This window comes from Lolium perenne, chromosome 7 (genome assembly GCF_019359855.2).
Source record: "Lolium perenne isolate Kyuss_39 chromosome 7, Kyuss_2.0, whole genome shotgun sequence".
Lineage (NCBI taxonomy): Eukaryota > Viridiplantae > Streptophyta > Magnoliopsida > Poales > Poaceae > Lolium > Lolium perenne.
In genome coordinates, this window is record NC_067250.2 from 8,615,061 (window position 1) to 8,634,533 (window position 19,473).

At 42.7% G+C, this 19,473-nt stretch overlaps 1 protein-coding gene and 1 long non-coding RNA gene across 2 annotated transcripts; one reads left to right on the plus strand and one right to left on the minus strand.

Annotated features, from left to right (window-relative positions):
• Window positions 1-1,122: 1,122 nt before the first annotated feature.
• Window positions 1,123-3,903, minus strand: LOC127313807 (uncharacterized). The gene is made up of 3 exons (XR_007859211.2): window positions 3,466-3,903; window positions 1,961-2,022; window positions 1,123-1,824 (listed from the first exon to the last, which is right to left on the minus strand). It is a non-coding gene; the product is annotated as an uncharacterized lncRNA (long non-coding RNA).
• Window positions 3,904-4,677: 774 nt separating this feature from the next.
• On the plus strand, window positions 4,678-7,824 carry LOC127311517 (nuclear speckle RNA-binding protein A). Its single transcript, XM_051341950.2, has 6 exons — window positions 4,678-4,961; window positions 5,791-5,912; window positions 5,985-6,213; window positions 6,344-6,405; window positions 6,489-6,570; window positions 7,343-7,824. The coding sequence occupies exons 1-6, from the start codon at window positions 4,781-4,783 to the stop codon at window positions 7,462-7,464; spliced, it is 798 nt and encodes a 265-aa protein (XP_051197910.1). The 5' UTR covers window positions 4,678-4,780; the 3' UTR covers window positions 7,465-7,824.
• Window positions 7,825-19,473: the final 11,649 nt, after the last annotated feature.

Below are 19,473 nucleotides of genomic sequence, written 5' to 3' on the forward strand. Positions count from 1 at the left end.
GGATATTGTTTTCAATATTTGTAAGAGTAATTTTGCAAGTGTTTGTTGTGCTTAACATATGTATGTTGATCTCAATAAAAGAGCTTGTTTGAAAGACAAAGAAACTGCCGCATCTTCCCTATAGGTACTAGTAGAAGGCACGTGCTTTGCACGTGTGCGTTGCTATACATTTGTATGTCACTTTGCATACATTTAGATTCAGGATGGAAGGAAATATACATGGCTTGCTAATACACCTATATTTTGCATAGTTCCTCGGATATTTATCTCTTCAAGCAATACAGTCGCATCTTATGTACATTGTACTCTCTTCAACTGATTTATCAGCATTAGTGAAGAAATATCGGTGTTTGCAGTAAAATGACCAGGTATTAAATCAAGTTTGAAGCCCAATGGATCAATGTATGAAAATGATCTGCCCTCTGGTTTTCTCTCTCTTTGTTTTTGAGGGAGAGAGGCACTTCAATTATCATCAAAAGAGTTAGTTATGTCATGTATCACCAGCTCATTTAGAATTACAGGGACATGATTCAGCCAGGTTTCATTGATCCCCTAAAAAACCTAGCGCACTCGCCATCTTATATTAATTCCATTGTAATATTGTTGTCTTCAGAACCATTTAGTCCATTCTTCTAGTCAATCTCCCTGTATAAACTTTTACAACAGCTGTGTTGTGGTTGTTATATTCCAGATCAGAGGGACATGAGACAAGTTAATGACAAGTTCAGAGCCATTTCACGGGTCGTCTTTTGCTCGGATGCTTTTGTTGTATGCTAAAACGGAAAGATGATGCATGTAAATTTGAATCCCAATGGCAGGAAAAAAAGGATGTGCCCAAGTGTATGCTATACTGAAAAATGAATGCTAACTGCTAATCCAATAGTATAGTACCACTACAAATTTGTTTGGTCTGCCTTCCTCAATGACCAAACCCAGTTGAATAGCTCTCTTTGGGTACTCGTTGTGTTAACACAACACAAAAGGAATATTGACGTTGCTAAAACAGCTTTATGAAATCTGCTCGTGACCAAAGAGATTTAATCCACACAGAAATCCAAGTGAATCTGACATGAGAAACGTACAAAAAATTGTATGCATGTACTATATCCTCACTTCCCTAATAGTTGTATGCGATTCTAAGAGGTTAGACAAATTATTCTATTAAAAAGGGAACATATTTACACAAGACTTCTCTTATCTGATGACACATAGTTTTTGTTTACAAACAATGCACGATAGTCAGGTTTTTTATAGAAAGCTGGAACAGAAACACCATAACCAGCTACAATCACAATAAAAAGGACTAAAACATCAACCATAAGCAAAAGGTTGCAGGTTCTACTTCTAGATTACAAGAGAAAGGCCATGCACAGGCAGGGGCAATCCCACATTCAGACAAAGAACAGCCAGGCCGGACACAAAGTTTCTTGCTTTGGTTAGTCACGAAAATCATAGTGCAGTGCCATGGTATGTACATGAATTAAAACCAAAACATCCCGGTAGACAATATTTTTTGTGCTTTTTCCTGATGGGTCAATATCCTTATTTTTCTTTGCAAGTATTGGAGTTGTTTGTCTTTATATCACTCTATACAAAGCAACATAAAGTTGACCATGTGAGTACACCGGCTCAGGAAGATATACACCAACATTTGGGATTGTTTGACCTTGAGCTTTGTTGATTGTCATGGCAAAACTCAGCCGAACAGGAAATTGCCTTATTTCAAACCTGAAGGGAAGTACATCATCCTCCAAAGGATAGAGAGGAATTCGTGGAAGGAACACTCTATTGGCCACCAATAACTTTTGCATTAATAGCATTCTCCTGTGCGTAAACAATTAGAAGGATTAAAATTACGAAGAAAGATATTCAATCTGAGCATTTGCGGTGGCAGGCCATTATGTTCTACTAAGGGCATGTACAACGGGGCGCTTATGCCCAGGTGCTAGGAATAAATTACCGGTAGTTTCTTGCTGTTCCCGGCCATTTTTGAAGCATCGATGCACAATTAAGAGTCCGGCGCTGTGAATAACAATGCAAAATATGTTAGCTAGGCTGCCGGCGCTTGGCTGCGTGGAGTAACTGACTCATTTAGCGCTCGGGTAAGAGGCTAGCAGTGTACATGCCCTAATAAGAAAACGTCACAAGAAAAGCAATGCTATGTCAGCCTATCCCGGTATAATTAGGTGTAATTGGTATCTTCGCGATATCAATATATTCCCTTTGTCGAAAAAATGTCAGATGCTCATGGTTTGGTCTAAAACCGGCTAAACCAAGAGCCTAGCCCGTACTACGCCAGGTTTATCTCGGGTTCGCTGGTTCTCGGATTCAAACGTCGTGCGTAAAACTTTAGCTAGGTTGAGATGGGCTCAATCCTGACGAAACCATCCTACCCGTTCAAAATCAACCGCAGTCAGCACAATCCTGTCGCACCGGCACTATGGCACAGCAGAGAACGATCTAGCGCCAGCGCCAAGCTGTGACGAAGACGGAAGAGTGTACTGCTGAGGGCGTGGTGGAGGCTGTCAGACATGACTTGCCTGCTCCTCGGTGACAGGCAGACGTTTATTCTCCTCGGCGGCTAGCAGCCATTTTTTTCTCGTCCAACGCCATTGTCTCGTGGCCATGTGCGCCGCCGGCGCATCATCCATGAACCACTAATCACATGCCATGCATGTCCTCCAGGTAGTCATGCCGAAGCATGCAGTGGCTCTTCTCGTTGCGGATGTCGAACGCACATAGCCGGATCAGCGCCACGAGCCCACGAGCCCACGAGCAACCCAGTGAGTGCCCAACGCAGGCCATGGCTTGCTCCGCTAGCGGACCTCGTATTAGATGCCAATGTTGGCGTCACCGACTGGCACGAGGGTCGATGGCCAGACCAGAATCAACTGTTCGCCGCCGGGTCAGACGCGGCAACGGCTGCAGTCTAGCAGGAGCTGGCCATCAGGATGGTGCGCTAAAAGATGGACGACGCGTCCCTTACAGCGATTTATGCATGTCTCCTCTTTTAGCATTCAACCCGTGCAAAAACCAGTTACCCTGTGCAACCAGTCCGCACCAGGCCGGCATATAATCTCCCGTCTAAACCAAATGAAACTGTGGCACGCGGCCTGTGTTGAAGAGCCAATGGAACACATCTTAGATGGGGATTGCACATGCTTAATGCTATGGAGTCATTTTGCTTTCCGGTAGCATTGCCTTTTGGTCTACCAGCGGATAGTAGTTTGGACAATAAGACAAGCACCTTGCGTGCAAGAATAACCCGATTAATCCAAAAAGGACAACCAGACCAATCTACTACTCTTGGGTGCTAATATAGTGACACTTGATCAACATTAACAAGAAGAATCACGTTTGCAGCAATCTCATGCAAAATAATTTCACAAAACTGACAAGCAACGGGAAAATATAGGGAACCAAGAGAAGGAACAACTTAATTATGAGACTGGAATCGGTAGGCACCAGGATATTTCGAACTTGACGCGAGCTTGCTTGCAAGACGATGGTGGCGGAGCTGCAACGTGGATGTGAGAGATCTGGACTCTGGAGATGGTGGTGCTGTGGAGTGGAGGCGGCGAGGGGATGGAGTGATGGACCGGTGGGAGTGGTGGACTGGTGGTGAGTGACGGGCTAGAGATTTTCTATGGCTATCAAAGGCTCAAAGCTGCCAGGCGATGCTTCACATTTTGCTAGAGGTGGCAAGATCGCAAAGGACAGCTCTGGAGCAATCCAGAAGGCTCGACTGATTCACATGCGAGATGGAATGGCGGGACTGGGCGGGGTAGCGAATCCGGACAAGAGCAGCCGTTGGATTGAGTGAAATCGACGGCTAATAGTGAAATTATTTTGCCAATGGCGGGTGGACAAGGGGAGAGGAAGGTGGATTCAAATGTTCAAAAAATTGTGTACTATAGTAGTAGAGAAACAAGTTTATTCATTTTTATCCGGGTCCACCCCTTTTCACGATGAATAGTTTTTCGTATAAATAGAACATCAAATTTGATGTATTATGTGGAACGTTGCTTTATTGGGAGACAATGTTTGCATCGATAGCAAGATGTCCATAACCTCTTCATCGATCTTCTCTGCGAGCCCGATAGCAGGTCTTTAGTAGAATGACGTGTGCATGTGGTCATGTTGTGCAGGGTTTACGAAAATTACTTTAAAAATATTTTTAGTTTCAACTGATTTTTCCTTGTTTTTGGTACTCCATCTATACCATATTACTCCACCTATAAGTTTATCTGAGTCAAACTTTTATAATCTCTGATTAGCTATTCATGATAAATATCAATACATACAAAATCAAATGTAAACGATATAATTATATTAAACTATTGTGCCAATGATAAATTGGTCCAATTTGGCAAATCGAGCCGAATTGAATTTACCAATCTTTCAAACAGTTTCAGTTCAACTCATTCCTGGGCATGTGTCGGGCCGGGCCGGGCCGTAGTGTTAAATGCTGTTTTCGGGCTACCCAGGCCCAGCCCGGCAGTCGGGCCAACATTTCTCGGCCCAGGCCCGAGTTTTTCGGGCCGGGCTTCGGGCCGGGCTTAGGGTGTAAGAATATTTAGGAACGTGTCCAGAAACGCGGTCGTGGAACCCATCCGGACCATTCAGCCTTGTGCGTGTGTACGGAACCAACGGTTTGATCCAACCGCCGATTGTCCAAAAAAAAAAAAAAAACTCAACACGCTCTCCCGATCCCCCCCTTCCTCCCACCTCTCTCCGGCGAATCCAGAACCTTCGACCGGCGCGGCGCGGCGCGGCAGCCATGGCCGACGCGTACTGGAGGCAGGGGTACGGCGACCCGCGCCAGCAACAGCAGCAGCAGCAGCAGCAGCAGCTGATGCTGCCTCCCTCCGCCAGGGCCCTGAACCCGGCCGCGGCGGCCGCCGCCGCAGGGCAGCAGCAGCAGCCCCTTAAGCGCCCCCGCCCCGCCGACTACCCCGCAGGTTCGCTCCCTCTCCCTCACCCTCCCCTCCCCGCGCCTTCCGCGTTTTGATCCGTTCGTCGTCTCGCGCCTTCGGAATTCGGTGCCGGCGCGGATGTTTAGGGCTTTAGCGCCGTGTCTGGTCAATTCGCTTCGGCCTGGCCTACACCCCAGCTGACGTCACCCGGGAGCAGGTGCGACGTTTGTTGCGCTCGGTCGAGTTTGCTCTCTCGTTTGGTATCGTTGCTCAGTGTGCTCACTGTCTCTGATGCGGTCAAGTAATCTTATGCAGAGAATTAGGTCTCAGGTGTGCAGGGATTTCAGGTCTTCAACCTTGAAAGCGGTATCATTCATTCCTAGTGTACTCGGATGGAAAATTGCATGATTTTCTTAGCTTAGTGGTGTCTGAATTTGTAATGTTGAAGTGGATTCACGTGGTATGCCTCAATTTTAGTGGCACTGCCACGCGAGGGAGACTGGGATTTCGTGAGCGGTTGGTTTCAGTTTAGGACGGAACTTATCGACAGTTCTGTTTAGTATTTAAGTGGTGCAGGGTTCAGCTTGCAGAATTTAGTTTTGATTGCTTGATACTAGTCGTTGCTTGTGAGCTGTGACTGCTAGTTGTGCCTCAAACGGATACTCTTGTCGATTAATCATGTCACAAAAAGATGCGTCGGACAATATATCTCGAACAACATAGCAATATCTGAAGCCAGTGCATTGAATGAACGGCTTGAGAGAGGTGGATAGCACTATCTCTAATTCATATAAAATTCCAAATGTTCTTGTAAAAGCTCTGCAATAATATGCCTTGAGCCCTACATTTACTTGTAGCTTTCCTCCCCTTTTAGATCTACCTGGTGCTCATGAGATGGCTGGCTATTACCCTCGTGAGGAAGATAGAGCAGGATATGCTGCCGTGAGAGAAACTCAGGCTCTTAATGCTTCCTATGAGCGTTTTCTACGTACCGGGGTATTGATCTTCATTTTCTTGCATAATCATTTACTAAACAACACTCTCAGCTAACATTTTTGTGAACTTCAGCAAATTCAGTCCTATGGTGCTGGACCTGCCGGAGGATCTATTAGGCCTACTGCGGGGGCTAATGCTGGTTACCAAGCTGATGATCGTCCAGTGGTGGCTGCTGGGGGTATGGATGGCAGGAATGCTGGTTTTGGTGGTGGAATTTCAGAACCTCCCCTTCCGCCAGATGCCTCAAATACCTTATTCATTGAAGGCATCCCTACTGATTGTGAACGCCGAGAAGTTTCTCGTATCCTTGTACACTCTAGGATTATACCTTTTGTGTGTCTCTCAATCTAAACCTTTGTGTTCTTAAACTGCATTTGTTGCCCTTCTTCAATTTATTTTTATAGCTGTTGGTCCTTCACTTTTCCATCCAGATATCTTTCGACCATTTGTTGGTTTTAAGGAGGTGAGGCTCGTAACCAAAGACCCAAGACATGTAAGTGAACTTATTGGGTGTTTGTTAGGCCTTGCCTCACATTTGATTTTCATTCATTCTTCTAACTCCTTTGCTTCTGACAGCCTGGTGGTGATCCAATCGTGCTCTGCTTTGTTGATTTTGCTAATGCTGCTCAAGCAGCTGTTTCCATGGAAGCTTTGCAAGGTAAGATATATTCTGTTAACCCTAACCATTCGCCAGTCTTTATTCACGAGATACGTCTGGTTGCATTAAGTCTTGTAGCAACTACCTTGGTCCTCAAGTTGACAGCTCTGACCACACAATGTGCTACGTTGGTCACATCAGCACCAATTTGGCATGAATATCTTGTGTTGTATACTGGTTTGTTCTGAACTAGTGTGTTTTCTTTTCTTTTCTTTTCCCTGGAGTGCTAGTTCTATAATTCTACAAGCATAAACTTGAAACATGTGTATCTCAATATCCATATGGCTGTTTGAGTAGTGGTGGTAGTTCGAAGCCTCTGGGCAAAGTATCCTTTGAATAGCTACTTGTCTGCCATTATCCCAACCATTTTAGCAAAGCTATGGATGCCATGTAATTATTCATTGGACACATTTTTCTAGCTCGGTAGATGTAATCAAGTGACTTAACATGTAAAATATGTCGAGGCAATGTTTGATACTTATGCATGCAAGAGTTTTTTTTTATGTCATCTCGTGGTTGTTCTGAAGGCATTTTCTGAATGGATGGCTATACAAGCTTACCATGGTATGCTATTCTGCTGATCTAGTCATCATTCTGAGAGAAGGTGATGTCTGTTTGTCGTGAATCCGCTTAGAATTTCTTTTGCACATCTTTAGCGGAGTTTTACCCATATGTTTGCCTGGTCGTTTGTTAATATGTTGTTCTTTAGATGCTAATGTATGCACGTGGCGACGACATTATGGATCATGAACATCCTGTGCTGATTTTGCAGGTTATAAGTTTGATGAACACGACCGGAATTCACCTCACCTGCGGCTGCAATTTGCACGTTTTACGGGTCCGAGGGGGCAATCAGGACCTGGTGGTGGTGGTGGTGGTCGTGTTAGGCGTTAAGTTGTTGGCCAGGTCATTTGTGAATTTGCTCGGTCCAGACTTTTGTTGACCTAGCTGGAGGTTCTTGGTGCGCCGATAATGTCAGCTAATTTAGTCACCTTGTTTGGCTTGACCACATCGGCTGTCGATGTGCGATGATGATATTTTTCTTGTTGTACACCAGATATATTTCTCCTCATAGTAATAGTGTTGTAGTGTTCCAACTTTGTTACCCTGGCCTTGCAAAATGTTTTTTTTACAAAATTAACTGGTTAAAGATGGGAGACGAAAAGGTTGCAGCTGTAAGCTATGTCTGAATCATGTGGAATTGTATGTACATAGTACTGTTTTTGCTGATTAATGCGTATTGGGGTTGAGAAATTCTGTCCGGCCTGCTCCATGTAATGTTGCTATGTTCCAGCTTTGAATTTTCCTTGTCAGTATTGATCGATGCCATCTTGTAATCAAAGAGTTGGAAACAATTGAATGAATGTGTAGTTGTGTATATATTCCATGAGGTTGAAATCTGTATTCTTCAGTTCCGTAGGCTACCGGTTCTTCGTTGAATTTCGCTGCTGCAATAGCCACTTTTGCTGTTAGATTTTGTCTAAATAGGGATGTATCTCTATGCCCATCAACTAATTTTGGTAAAAAAAAAAGTTGTGTCGAGAAAATATTTCGTATGCCACAAACGATAGCATAAAAGATCTCAAATATATATTTACCTAATCTATAGCGTTTTTGACCCGTAGAAATCAGATGGCTATGGGATATTAACAACTACTAGTTGAATGCCCGTGCGTTGCTACGCGTCCATCATTAATTTCATATCCCATATGTAAACATAATGTACATTTGAATTTACATGTATAAAGATATAGCTAGCTAATATATTTCAAAAAAAATAAAAAAATTCATAAATTTTCATCTGATAAATAAATATATTAAGATTTCACTTTGTTGTATCCTAAAGGCAACTTCAAACAATATACAAAAATCGCTTGTCGTTGTTATGCCTGTGGGATTACCTCGGTGTGCTTTTTCTCGGTCTTGTCACTTGCCATGCAATAATCCATTAGACTATCCAATAGTACCTGGCTTTCTCTTATATCCAAGGGGCTAAACGAGTCTCCAAATTTTTAGTGTCTACAAATCTAGCTCTGTATGTTGCTACGGTGCCAAAAATAGAAAAATGTCTGCATTAATTGTGAAAATTCTATTCCCCTCTTGGGTGCGTATGCTCCCTCTACAAAAAAAATATTCTAAAATGTTAAAAAAGATTGACAAAAAAATCTACATGTACATCTTCACTATTATATGTGAGCCCGTACCACGTGAAGATGTATGTGGAATTTTTTATTTTTATTTTTTTAATTTAAAATATGTGTAAGATGCATTTTAAAATAGAGAGAGCACATGCTTCTATATTCCAAAACACCACTTCCAATTAATTGTATGAACACAAAGCTTCTTTGTGCTCATACATTTAACTATTGTATGAAAACACAGTCACTCTCTCATTTTATTTTCACATTTTAATTTTGTCTCCTAGAATTAGAGTAAGACGAATTCCACATCAATGTTCTATATTTGTAACTAAAATCTACATAAAGTAATTTTTATGTCCATCAATATATAACCTGGTTTGGCAAGCAAGAAGTGCTTGTTGGACATTTATTTCCTTAGAAATTCAGGGCAGCTGCCACAAAACAACAGAACAAACATAGAGATATCAGCTGAATTCATTTTATACTTTTATCCCACCATGACACACACTCAAGCTCAAGGACCGTTGGAAGAAACCTGTCATTTTATTTCTCTCGATGACCATGATGGTCTAATGTGCTCCCATGTGTCTTAGAGCATCTCCAATGGGGCGATGCAAACGGTCATCCGTCCGGGTCAAAAATGCTTCTAGAACACGCTCCAGCAGGCGACGCATAGTGATCGGGCCTTCCACGATGGAAACCCAGCGCATATTTTCGCCTAGGATGCGTCACGTCGGATGCTTCGCGGACACCCAAGTGATCGCTCGTTTTTCCACTGGGTCCGCCTAACAGTGAGCCTGTATCAAGGGCATCGCTTCCGCGTCTGCGCCGCAGCCTTCGTCATCAACGTCGCGGCTATTCCACCTCACACACCACCACATACTGGGCTTCTCCATCTCACGCACCACCACCGACCTGGGATGCTCCACCTCCACCACCGTCGGCGGCACCGGCGTATGTTCCGCCGCCTCCCAACTGGCCATGGGTGATACCGGAGCTCGTCGTGATCGACAGCGACGACGAGAACCAGTAGGCGCAAGCGTTTTAGGGTTTTTATTTTCCTTTCTTTTACTATTTCTTTTACTATGTAAATTATATTTTCATGTTAAAAAATGCAAAATCAAAAATAAATACGTCGTGCCGCTGAAGCCATCCCCGATGCAAACGGACACGCGATCAATTTCGACCATTTGGGCCGACAAAAACGGACGCGCGCGATATTTTCAACGATTGAAATGCGTCACCCCGTTGGAGATGCCCTTAATCTGAAGAAATGCCACATAGTTGAGTGCACGGAAACCGCGACCGGTAATACCCATCCCAAGCAGCCCATGGGCAGCTTGGCCACCGGTACATACTACGACAAGGAACACCAACTCCACGTCCAGGTGTACCTTCGTCGTGTCCACGAACGCCATCACCATACCCATGCATGTGGCGGCAACACCATGGGTATTATCTCCATCACGGTAGCCAGCTCCAACGAGGGTGTCGCCGGCATGGTCAGCCTACCTGTTACTTTCCGTTCAATGGAAAAGCAGCAGGGGAGTAGAGGAAGCAAATTTGGTCACGCTAGAGGCAGAATCAGTTGACTGTACCTATATTAAGTTTCAAGCTGTACCATAGCTATGTATCCACCAATTCTGAATCACTTAAAAACGGAAAAGTTGCAGATTTCCCTTCGACCATTGAGGGAAACGATCCTGGTTTTCTGCAGAGACCTCCCTTAACGGAACGAGGGGATCTCGTGTCCATCATTTTTGGATACATGCGTTAACAAGGAAGAATGGGATTGTGTCCCGATTTTCCCGGAGAGACCTCCCTTAAGAGAAATGAGACAGAAAGGAGGGTCTCCTGATTTTGGCTATCCCTTGATTTTGGCGATTTCCTAATCATGGCCATCCCTTGATTGTGGTGATCCGGTGATTAATGTGGTGATCCCATGAATGTAATGCTTCTGATGTTTGTTTTTTTGGAAAGTGATCGGTGCTTAGGAGATTTTGAGAAGCGTAGATCTTAGTGGATGGCTAGATATTAAGCGGGAGGTGTTTTATACGATTAGACGATCTCGATGCTCTGAATCTTTGACATCAAACATTTTTGATGACGTACCAACTCGCATATAATAGTAAAGATAACATCTGATATTTACCATGGCCAGATGAAGAATTTGACTTGCGTCAAGCACCCTCTTCTTTACTTCTTTGGTATCATGGTATGTCACTTTTGTCCCTATTTTAACCTCTCTTTTTTGCCTAAATCAATTTGTGCTGCCACCTACCAGTTTCAGTCAAGATTTGCCGTTTGCATCTTGCAGTTAGTAGTTCTTCACCGAGTAAAACTAAATTTCAGAGCCTGCAATTTATATCCGCTCTTGATTAAGGCGGTTAAAATATTTTGGTGCCAGTCAGATTCCTATTGAGACCTCAAAGAGATATGAGAGCCTGTAGGATATGCATTTTATTCAAGTTCCTTATTTCATATTCAAGTTGTGCTCTTCAGGTTGTGTTGTTTTTCCTAGAGAAGAATTGGAAAATGACACAAAAATCAACACCACGCAATTGGCACAAATAAGTGGAGGTATCTTACCTCATGGAGCCATCGGTCATCCTCGCGTCGGCGAGCACGAAGCTCGCACACTCATCAGCTTCGTCCTCGATCTAGCGCACGAGGCCCTGCAGCGATGAGTAGAGGCGGCACCACGTCGAATAAATCTGCAGCACCGTAGCCGCCCTCCCACTCACCAGCACCGCTGCCAGCGTGTGCTGCTCCGCATACATGCGGTCCGCCTCCACCATTGTGGGTCCTGGGTGACGGATCTACAACCTCGCCCCATGGCCGTCGCTTCTGGTGGAGGAGAAGGCCGCTAGCGATGAGAAGGCCATGGACGACGGTACAGATGGATTTGAAGAGCCAAGGAGCTAAAGGTCGCCACAAGGGCTTCTTGGGCTCGGATTGGCGTTAGGGAAGATGGCGTATTCAGGAGATCAAGAGGATAGAAGGGATTGCATTCAGATCTTTTTGGAAATAACTCCCTTAGCGGAAACAACGGGATTGCATCAACAATTTCTTTCTTTCAATAGATATGTGTTAATGTGTTAATAGGGAAAGAGGGGATCGCGTCTCGATTTTAATTTTTCCAAACCGGTGGGATAGACGCTGAATAGATCCAACGGTCTAGATGATTTTGATCTTTGACATCAAACATTTTTAATGATGTACGGACTGCAATTTAATACTCCCTCCGTCCCAGTTCGCAAGGCAAAGTTTTCAAATATCTTGGCCCAAGATGAATTCTTATTGGCTCTAAATTTCCACGTAAAAACGTTAACATCGGTGCTGCAATTAATTGGGAAATTAAAAAAATTATTTTCTACAAGGAGTCTTTTGCATGTAATAATGAATCAATTTTACTCCCATATTAAATGCAAATGTGCCTAGGAGGTGAGACATTTTGGGACAAATATTTTTTAGAACTTTGCCTTACGAACTGGGACGGATGAAGTAGTAAAGATGTTGGGGAAACCCTGTTTCCCGTCAAATGAAGCATGATTCACGGTAGTGAAATAAGGAATGTAAGCGGCAGGAAATTACGGTGATTTCGTTAGCATATACAATAATTATGGAGATTCTGCTTAGTAAGGTGATTGATTCCGTTTGAAAATCACTTCGTCCTTTTTGGTAGAGATTCCCGTAATTGTGCATAGAGAAAAAAGCAGGAGTTACGGTCCTTCCATGTTTCTATTAAATTCGGATTATGGTGATTCATTGGTACATAATTTACTTCCATAACTGTTGATTATGAAAGATTTTGAGGTGTGGGCAGCGGTCCATCCAACGGTTATGATTCTTCTTATGTTTAGGGGGTGTTGTTGATGGTCCAGATGATCCCAATCTTTGACATCAAACATGTTTGACGACGTACCAACTCGAATATAATAGTAAAGAATAAATAAATATATTAAGATTTCACTTTGTTGTATCCTAAAGGCAACTTCAAACAATATACAAAAATCGCTTGTCGTTGTTATGCCTGTGGGATTACCTCGGTGTGCTTTTTCTCGGTCTTGTCACTTGCCATGCAATAATCCATTAGACTATCCAATAGTACCTGGCTTTCTCTTATATCCAAGGGGCTAAACGAGTCTCCAAATTTTTAGTGTCTACAAATCTAGCTCTGTATGTTGCTACGGTGCCAAAAATAGAAAAATGTCTGCATTAATTGTGAAAATTCTATTCCCCTCTTGGGTGCGTATGCTCCCTCTACAAAAAAAATATTCTAAAATGTTAAAAAAGATTGACAAAAAAATCTACATGTACATCTTCACTATTATATGTGAGCCCGTAACACGTGAAGATGTATGTGGAATTTTTTATTTTAATTTTTTTAATTTAAAATATGTGTAAGATGCATTTTAAAATAGAGAGAGCACATGCTTCTATATTCCAAAACACCACTTCCAGTTAATTGTATGAACACAAAGCTTCTTTGTGCTCATACATTTAACTATTGTATGAAAACACAGTCACTCTCTCATTTTATTTTCACATTTTAATTTTGTCTCCTAGAATTAGAGTAAGACGAATTCCACATCAATGTTCTATATTTGTAACTAAAATCTACATAAAGTAATTCTTATATCCATCAATATATAACCTGGTTTGGCAAGCAAGAAGTGCTTGTTGGACATTTATTTCCTTAGAAATTCAGGGCAGCTGCCACAAAACAACAGAACAAACATAGAGATATCAGCTGAATTCATTTTATACTTTTATCCCACCATGACACACACTCAAGCTCAAGGACCGTTGGAAGAAACCTGTCATTTTATTTCTCTCGATGACCATGATAGTCTAATGTGCTCCCATGTGTCTTAGAGCATCTCCAATGGGGCGATGCAAACGGTCATCCGTCCGGGTCAAAAATGCTTCTAGAACACGCTCCAGCAGGCGACGCATAGTGATCGGGCCTTCCACGATGGAAACCCAGCGCATATTTGCGCCTAGGATGCGTCACGTCGGATGCTTCGCGGACGCCCAAGTGATCGCTCGTTTTTCCACTGGGTCCGTGATACGTCTCCAACGTATCGATAATTTCTTATGTTCCATGCCACATTATTGATGTTATCTACATGTTTTATGCACACTTTATGTCATATTCGTGCATTTTCTGGAACTAACCTATTAACAAGATGTCGAAGTGCCAGTTGCTGTTTTCTGCTGTTTTTGGTTTCAGAAATCCTAGTAAGGAAATATTCTCGGAATTGGACGAAATCAACGCCCAGGGGCCTATTTTTCCACGAAGCTTCCAGAAGTCCGAAGACGAAACGAAGAGGGGCCACGAGGCAGCCAGAGCATAGGGCGGCGCGGCCCCTGCCCTGGCCGCGCGGCCCTATGGTCTGGGCCCCTCGCGCCGCCTCCTGACTTGCCCTTCCGCCTACTTAAAGCCTCCGTGACGAAACCCCCAGTACCGAGAGCCACGATACGGAAAACCTTCCAGAGACGCCGCCAACGCCGATCCCATCTCGGGGGATCCAGGAGATCGCCTCCGGCACCCTGCCGGAGAGGGGAATCATCTCCCGGAGGACTCTACGCCGTCATGGTCGCCTCCGGAGTGATGAGTGAGTAGTCTACCCCTGGACTATGGGTCCATAGCAGTAGCTAGATGGTTGTCTTCTCCCCATTGTGCTATCATTGTCGGATCTTGTGAGCTGCCTAACATGATCAAGATCATCTATCTGTAATTCTATATGTTGCGTTTGTTGGGATCCGATGAATAGAGAATACTTGTTATGTTGATTATCAAAGTTATATCTATGTGTTGTTTATGATCTTGCATGCTCTCCGTTACTAGTAGATGCTCTGGCCAAGTAGATGCTTGTAACTCCAAGAGGGAGTACTTATGCTCGATAGTGGGTTCATGCCTGCATTGACACCGGGACAAGGACAGAAAGTTCTAAGGTTGTGTTGTGCTGTTGCCACTAGGGATAAAACATTGATGCTATGTCTAAGGATGTAGTTGTTGATTACATTACGCACCATACTTAATGCAATTGTCTGTTGCTTTGCAACTTAATACTGGAGGGGGTTCGGATGATAACCTGAAGGTGGACTTTTTAGGCATAGATGCAGTTGGATGGCGGTCTATGTACTTTGTCGTAATGCCCAATTAAATCTCACTATAATCATCATGATATGTATGTGCATGGTCATGCTCTCTTTATTTGTCAATTGCCCAACTGTAATTTGTTCACCCAACATGCTGTTTGTCTTATGGGAGAGACACCTCTAGTGAACTGTGGACCCCGGTCCAATTCTCTTTACTGAAATACAATCTACTGCAATACTTGTTCTACTGTTTTCTGCAAACAATCATCTTCCACACAATACGGTTAATCCATTGTTACAGCAAGCCGGTGAGATTGACAACCTCACTGTTTCGTTGGGGCAAAGTACTTTGGTTGTGTTGTGCAGGTTCCACGTTGGCGCCGGAATCCCTGGTGTTGCGCCGCACTACATCCCGCCGCCATCAACCTTCGACGTGCTTCTTGACTCCTACTGGTTCGATAAACCTTGGTTTCTTACTGAGGGAAACTTGCTGCTGTACGCATCACACCTTCCACTTGGGGTTCCCAACGAGCGTGTGCTTTACGCGTCATCAAGCTAAATTTCTGGCGCCGTTGCCGGGGAGATCAAGACACGCTGCAAGGGGAGTCTCCACTTCTCAATCTCTTTACTTTGTTTTTGTCTTGCTTAGTTTTATTTACTACTTTGTTTGCTGCACTAAATCAAAATACAAAAAAAAAAAAAATTAGTTGCTAGTTTTACTTTACTTGCTATCTTGTTTGCTATATCAAAAACACAAAAAAATTAGTTACTTGCATTTACTTTATCTAGTTTGCTTTATTTACTACTACTAAAATGAGTAATCCTGAAGTTGAAGTTCGTACGTTTAAGCAACGAGGGGGAGAATGTTTGAGAGATGCTTGGTATAGAATTAGTGATGCCCATAATAGATGCACTAAGAAACACTCCACCATTATTTTACTCAGGAATTTTTATGTTGGTATCTCTAGCTGGAATAGATATGTTCTTGATAGTCTCGCAAAAGGTGACTTCCTAAGTACTCCTGCATTAGAAGCTAGTTGCATTATTGAGAGTTTATTTGGAATACCCCCTGTTGATAAAGTTAAAACTGAAATCTCTCTTGAAGATGTTATGAAAAAATTGGAAACCATAGAGAAAATTTTTCCAAGTATTGAAGCTAAATTGGAAATGTTACTTGATAAAACTGATGAACTTGATAAATCCTTAGGAGGAATTGATGAAAGAATTAGTGTCCTAGGAACTTGTGTTGTCCATGATGATCAAATCAATAGGATTGATGAACTTGAAAAGGCTATGGGAACTTTGGGTTCAACATTTTCTTCTCTTAAATATAAGGAGAAAGCTTATGTGGGTAAGGAGCAAAAGTTTATGTATGTCTCTAAAGTGCCTAAACCAAAGAAGTATTATTATAGGCCTAAAATTGACAAAGTCCTTAGTACCACTGCGGATGGGGGAGCTCATAATAACGATGCACCACCCTTTGATAATACTTGATACACACTTTCTGCGCCTAGCTGAAAGGCGTTAAAGAAAAGCGCTTATGGGAGACAACCCATGTTTTTACCTACAGTACTTTGTTTTTATTTTGTGTCTTGGAAGTTGTTTACTACTGTAGCAACCTCTCCTTATCTTAGTTTTGTGTTTTGTTGTGCCAAGTTAAGCCGTTGATAGAAAAGTAAGTACTAGATTTGGATTACTGCGCAGTTCCAGATTTCTTTGCTGTCACGAATCTGGGTCTACCTCCCTGTAGGTAGCTCAGAAAATTAAGCCAATTTACGTGCATGATCCTCAGATATGTACGCAACTTTCATTCAATTTGAGCATTTTCATTTGAGCAAGTCTGGTGCCATTTTAAAATTCGTCAATACGAACTGTTCTGTTTTGACAGATTCTGCCTTTTATTTCGCATTGCCTCTTTTGCTATGTTGGATGAATTTCTTTGATCCACTAATGTCCAGTAGCATTATGCAATGTCCAGAAGTGTTAAGAATGATTGTGTCACCTCTGAATATGTTAATTTTTATTGTGCACTAACCCTCTAATGAGTTGTTTCGAGTTTGGTGTGGAGGAAGTTTTCAAGGATCAAGAGAGGAGTATGATGCAACATGATCAAGGAGAGTGAAAGCTCTAAGCTTAGGGATGCCCCGGTGGTTCAGCCCTGCATATATTAAGAAGACTCAAGCGTCTAAGCTTGGGGATGCCCAAGGCATCCCCTTCTTCATCGACAACATTATCAGGTTCCTCCCCTGAAACTATATTTTTATTCCATCACATCTTATGTGCTTTGCTTGGAGCGTCGGTTTGTTTTTGTTTTTTGTTTTGTTTGAATAAAATGGATCCTAGCATTCACTTTATGGGAGAGAGACACGCTCCGCTGTAGCATATGGACAAGTATGTCCTTGGTTTCTACTCATAGTATTCATGGCGAAGTTTCTCCTTCGTTAAATTGTTATATGGTTGGAATTGGAAAATGATACATGTAGTAATTGCTATTAATGTCTTGGGTAATGTGATACTTGGCAATTGTTGTGCTCATGATTAAGCTCTTGCATCATATGCTTTGCACCTATTAATGAAGAAATACATAGAGCATGCTAAAATTTGGTTTGCATATTTGGTTTCTCTAAGGTCTAGATAATTTCTAGTATTGAGTTTGAACAACAAGGAAGACGGTGTAGAGTCTTATAATGTTTTCAATATGTCTTTTATGTGAGTTTTGCTGCACCGGTTCATCCTTGTGTTTGTTTCAAATAAGCCTTGCTAGCCTAAACCTTGTATCGAGAGGGAATACTTCTCATGCATCCAAAATACTTGAGCCAACCACTATGCCATTTGTGTCCACCATACCTACCTATTACATGGTATTTTCCGCCATTCCAAAGTAAATTGCTTGAGTGCTACCTTTAAAATTCCATCATTCACCTTTGCAATATATAGCTCATGGGACAAATAGCTTAAAAACTATTGTGGTATTGAATATGTAATTATGCACTTTATCTCTTAATAAGTTGCTTGTTGTGCGATAACCATGTTCACTGGGTACGCCATCAACTATTCATTGTTGAATTTCATGTGAGTTGCTATGCATGTCCGTCTTGTCTAAAGTAAGAGAGATCTACCACCTTATGGTTAAGCATGCATATTGTTAGAGAAGAACATTGGGCCGCTAACTAAAGCCATGATCCATGGTGGAAGTTTCAGTTTTGGACATATATCCTCAATCTCAAATGAGAAAATTATTAATTGTTGTTACATGCTTATGCATAAAAGAGGAGTCCATTATCTGTTGTCTATGTTGTCCCGGTATGGATGTCTAAGTTGAAGAATAATCAATAGCGAGAAATCCAATGCGAGCTTTCTCCTTAGACCTTTGTACAGGCGGCATAGAGGTACCCCTTTGTGACACTTGGTCAAAACATGTGCATTGTGATGATCCGGTAGTCCAAGCTAATTAGGACAAGGTGCGGGCACTATTAGTACACTATGCATGAGGCTTGCAACTTATAAGATATAATTTACATGATGCATATGCTTTATTACTACCGTTGAAAAAATTGTTTCATGTTTTCAAAATCAAAGCTCTAGCACAAATATAGCAATCGATGCTTTTCCTCTATGGAGGACCATTCTTTTACTTTCAATGTTGAGTCAGTTCACCTATTTCTCTCCACCTCAAGAAGCAAACACTTGTGTGAACTGTGCATTGATTCCTACATACTTGCTTATTGCACTTATTATATTACTCTATGTTGACAATATCCATGAGATATACATGTTACAAGTTGAAAGCAACCGCTGAAACTTAATCTTCTTTTGTGTTGCTTCAATGCCTTTACTTTGAATTATTGCTTTATGAGTTAACTCTTATGCAAGACTTAATTGATGCTTGTCTTGAAGTGCTATTCATGAAAAGTCTTTGCTTTATGATTCACTTGTTTACTCATGTCATATACATTGTTTTGATCGCTGCATTCACTACATATGCTTTACAAATAGTATGATCAAGATTATGATGGCATGTCACTCCAGAAATTATCTGTGTTATCGTTTTACCTGCTCGGGACGAGCAGAACTAAGCTTGGGGATGCTGATACGTCTCCAACGTATCGATAATTTCTTATGTTCCATGCCACATTATTGATGTTATCTACATGTTTTATGCACACTTTATGTCATATTCGTGCATTTTCTGGAACTAACCTATTAACAAGATGCCGAAGTGCCGATTCTTTGTTTTCATTGCTTTTGGTTTCAGAAATCCTAGTAAGGAAATATTCTCGGAATTGGACGAAATCAACGCCCAGGGGCCTATTTTTCCACGAAGCTTCCAGAAGTCCGAAGACGAAACGAAGAGGGGCCACGAGGCAGCCAGAGCATAGGGCGGCGTGGCCCCTGCCCTGGCCGCGCGGCCCTATGGTCTGGGCCCCTCGCGCCGCCTCCTGACTTGCCCTTCCGCCTACTTAAAGCCTCCGTGACGAAACCCCCAGTACCGAGAGCCACGATACGGAAAACCTTCCAGAGACGCCGCCAACGCCGATCCCATCTCGGGGGATCCAGGAGATCGCCTCCGGCACCCTGCCGGAGAGGGGAATCATCTCCCGGAGGACTCTACGCCGCCATGGTCGCCTCCGGAGTGATGAGTGAGTAGTCTACC

Coding starts and splice junctions, on each gene's coding strand:
- LOC127311517 (XM_051341950.2), top strand. CDS start 4,781: ATGGCCGACGCGTACTGGAGGCAGGGGTACGGCGACCCGCGCCAGCAA. Junction 5,913..5,984: donor AGCGTTTTCTACGTACCGGG/GTATTGATCTTC, acceptor TGTGAACTTCAG/CAAATTCAGTCCTATGGTGC. Junction 6,571..7,342: donor TTCCATGGAAGCTTTGCAAG/GTAAGATATATT, acceptor CTGATTTTGCAG/GTTATAAGTTTGATGAACAC.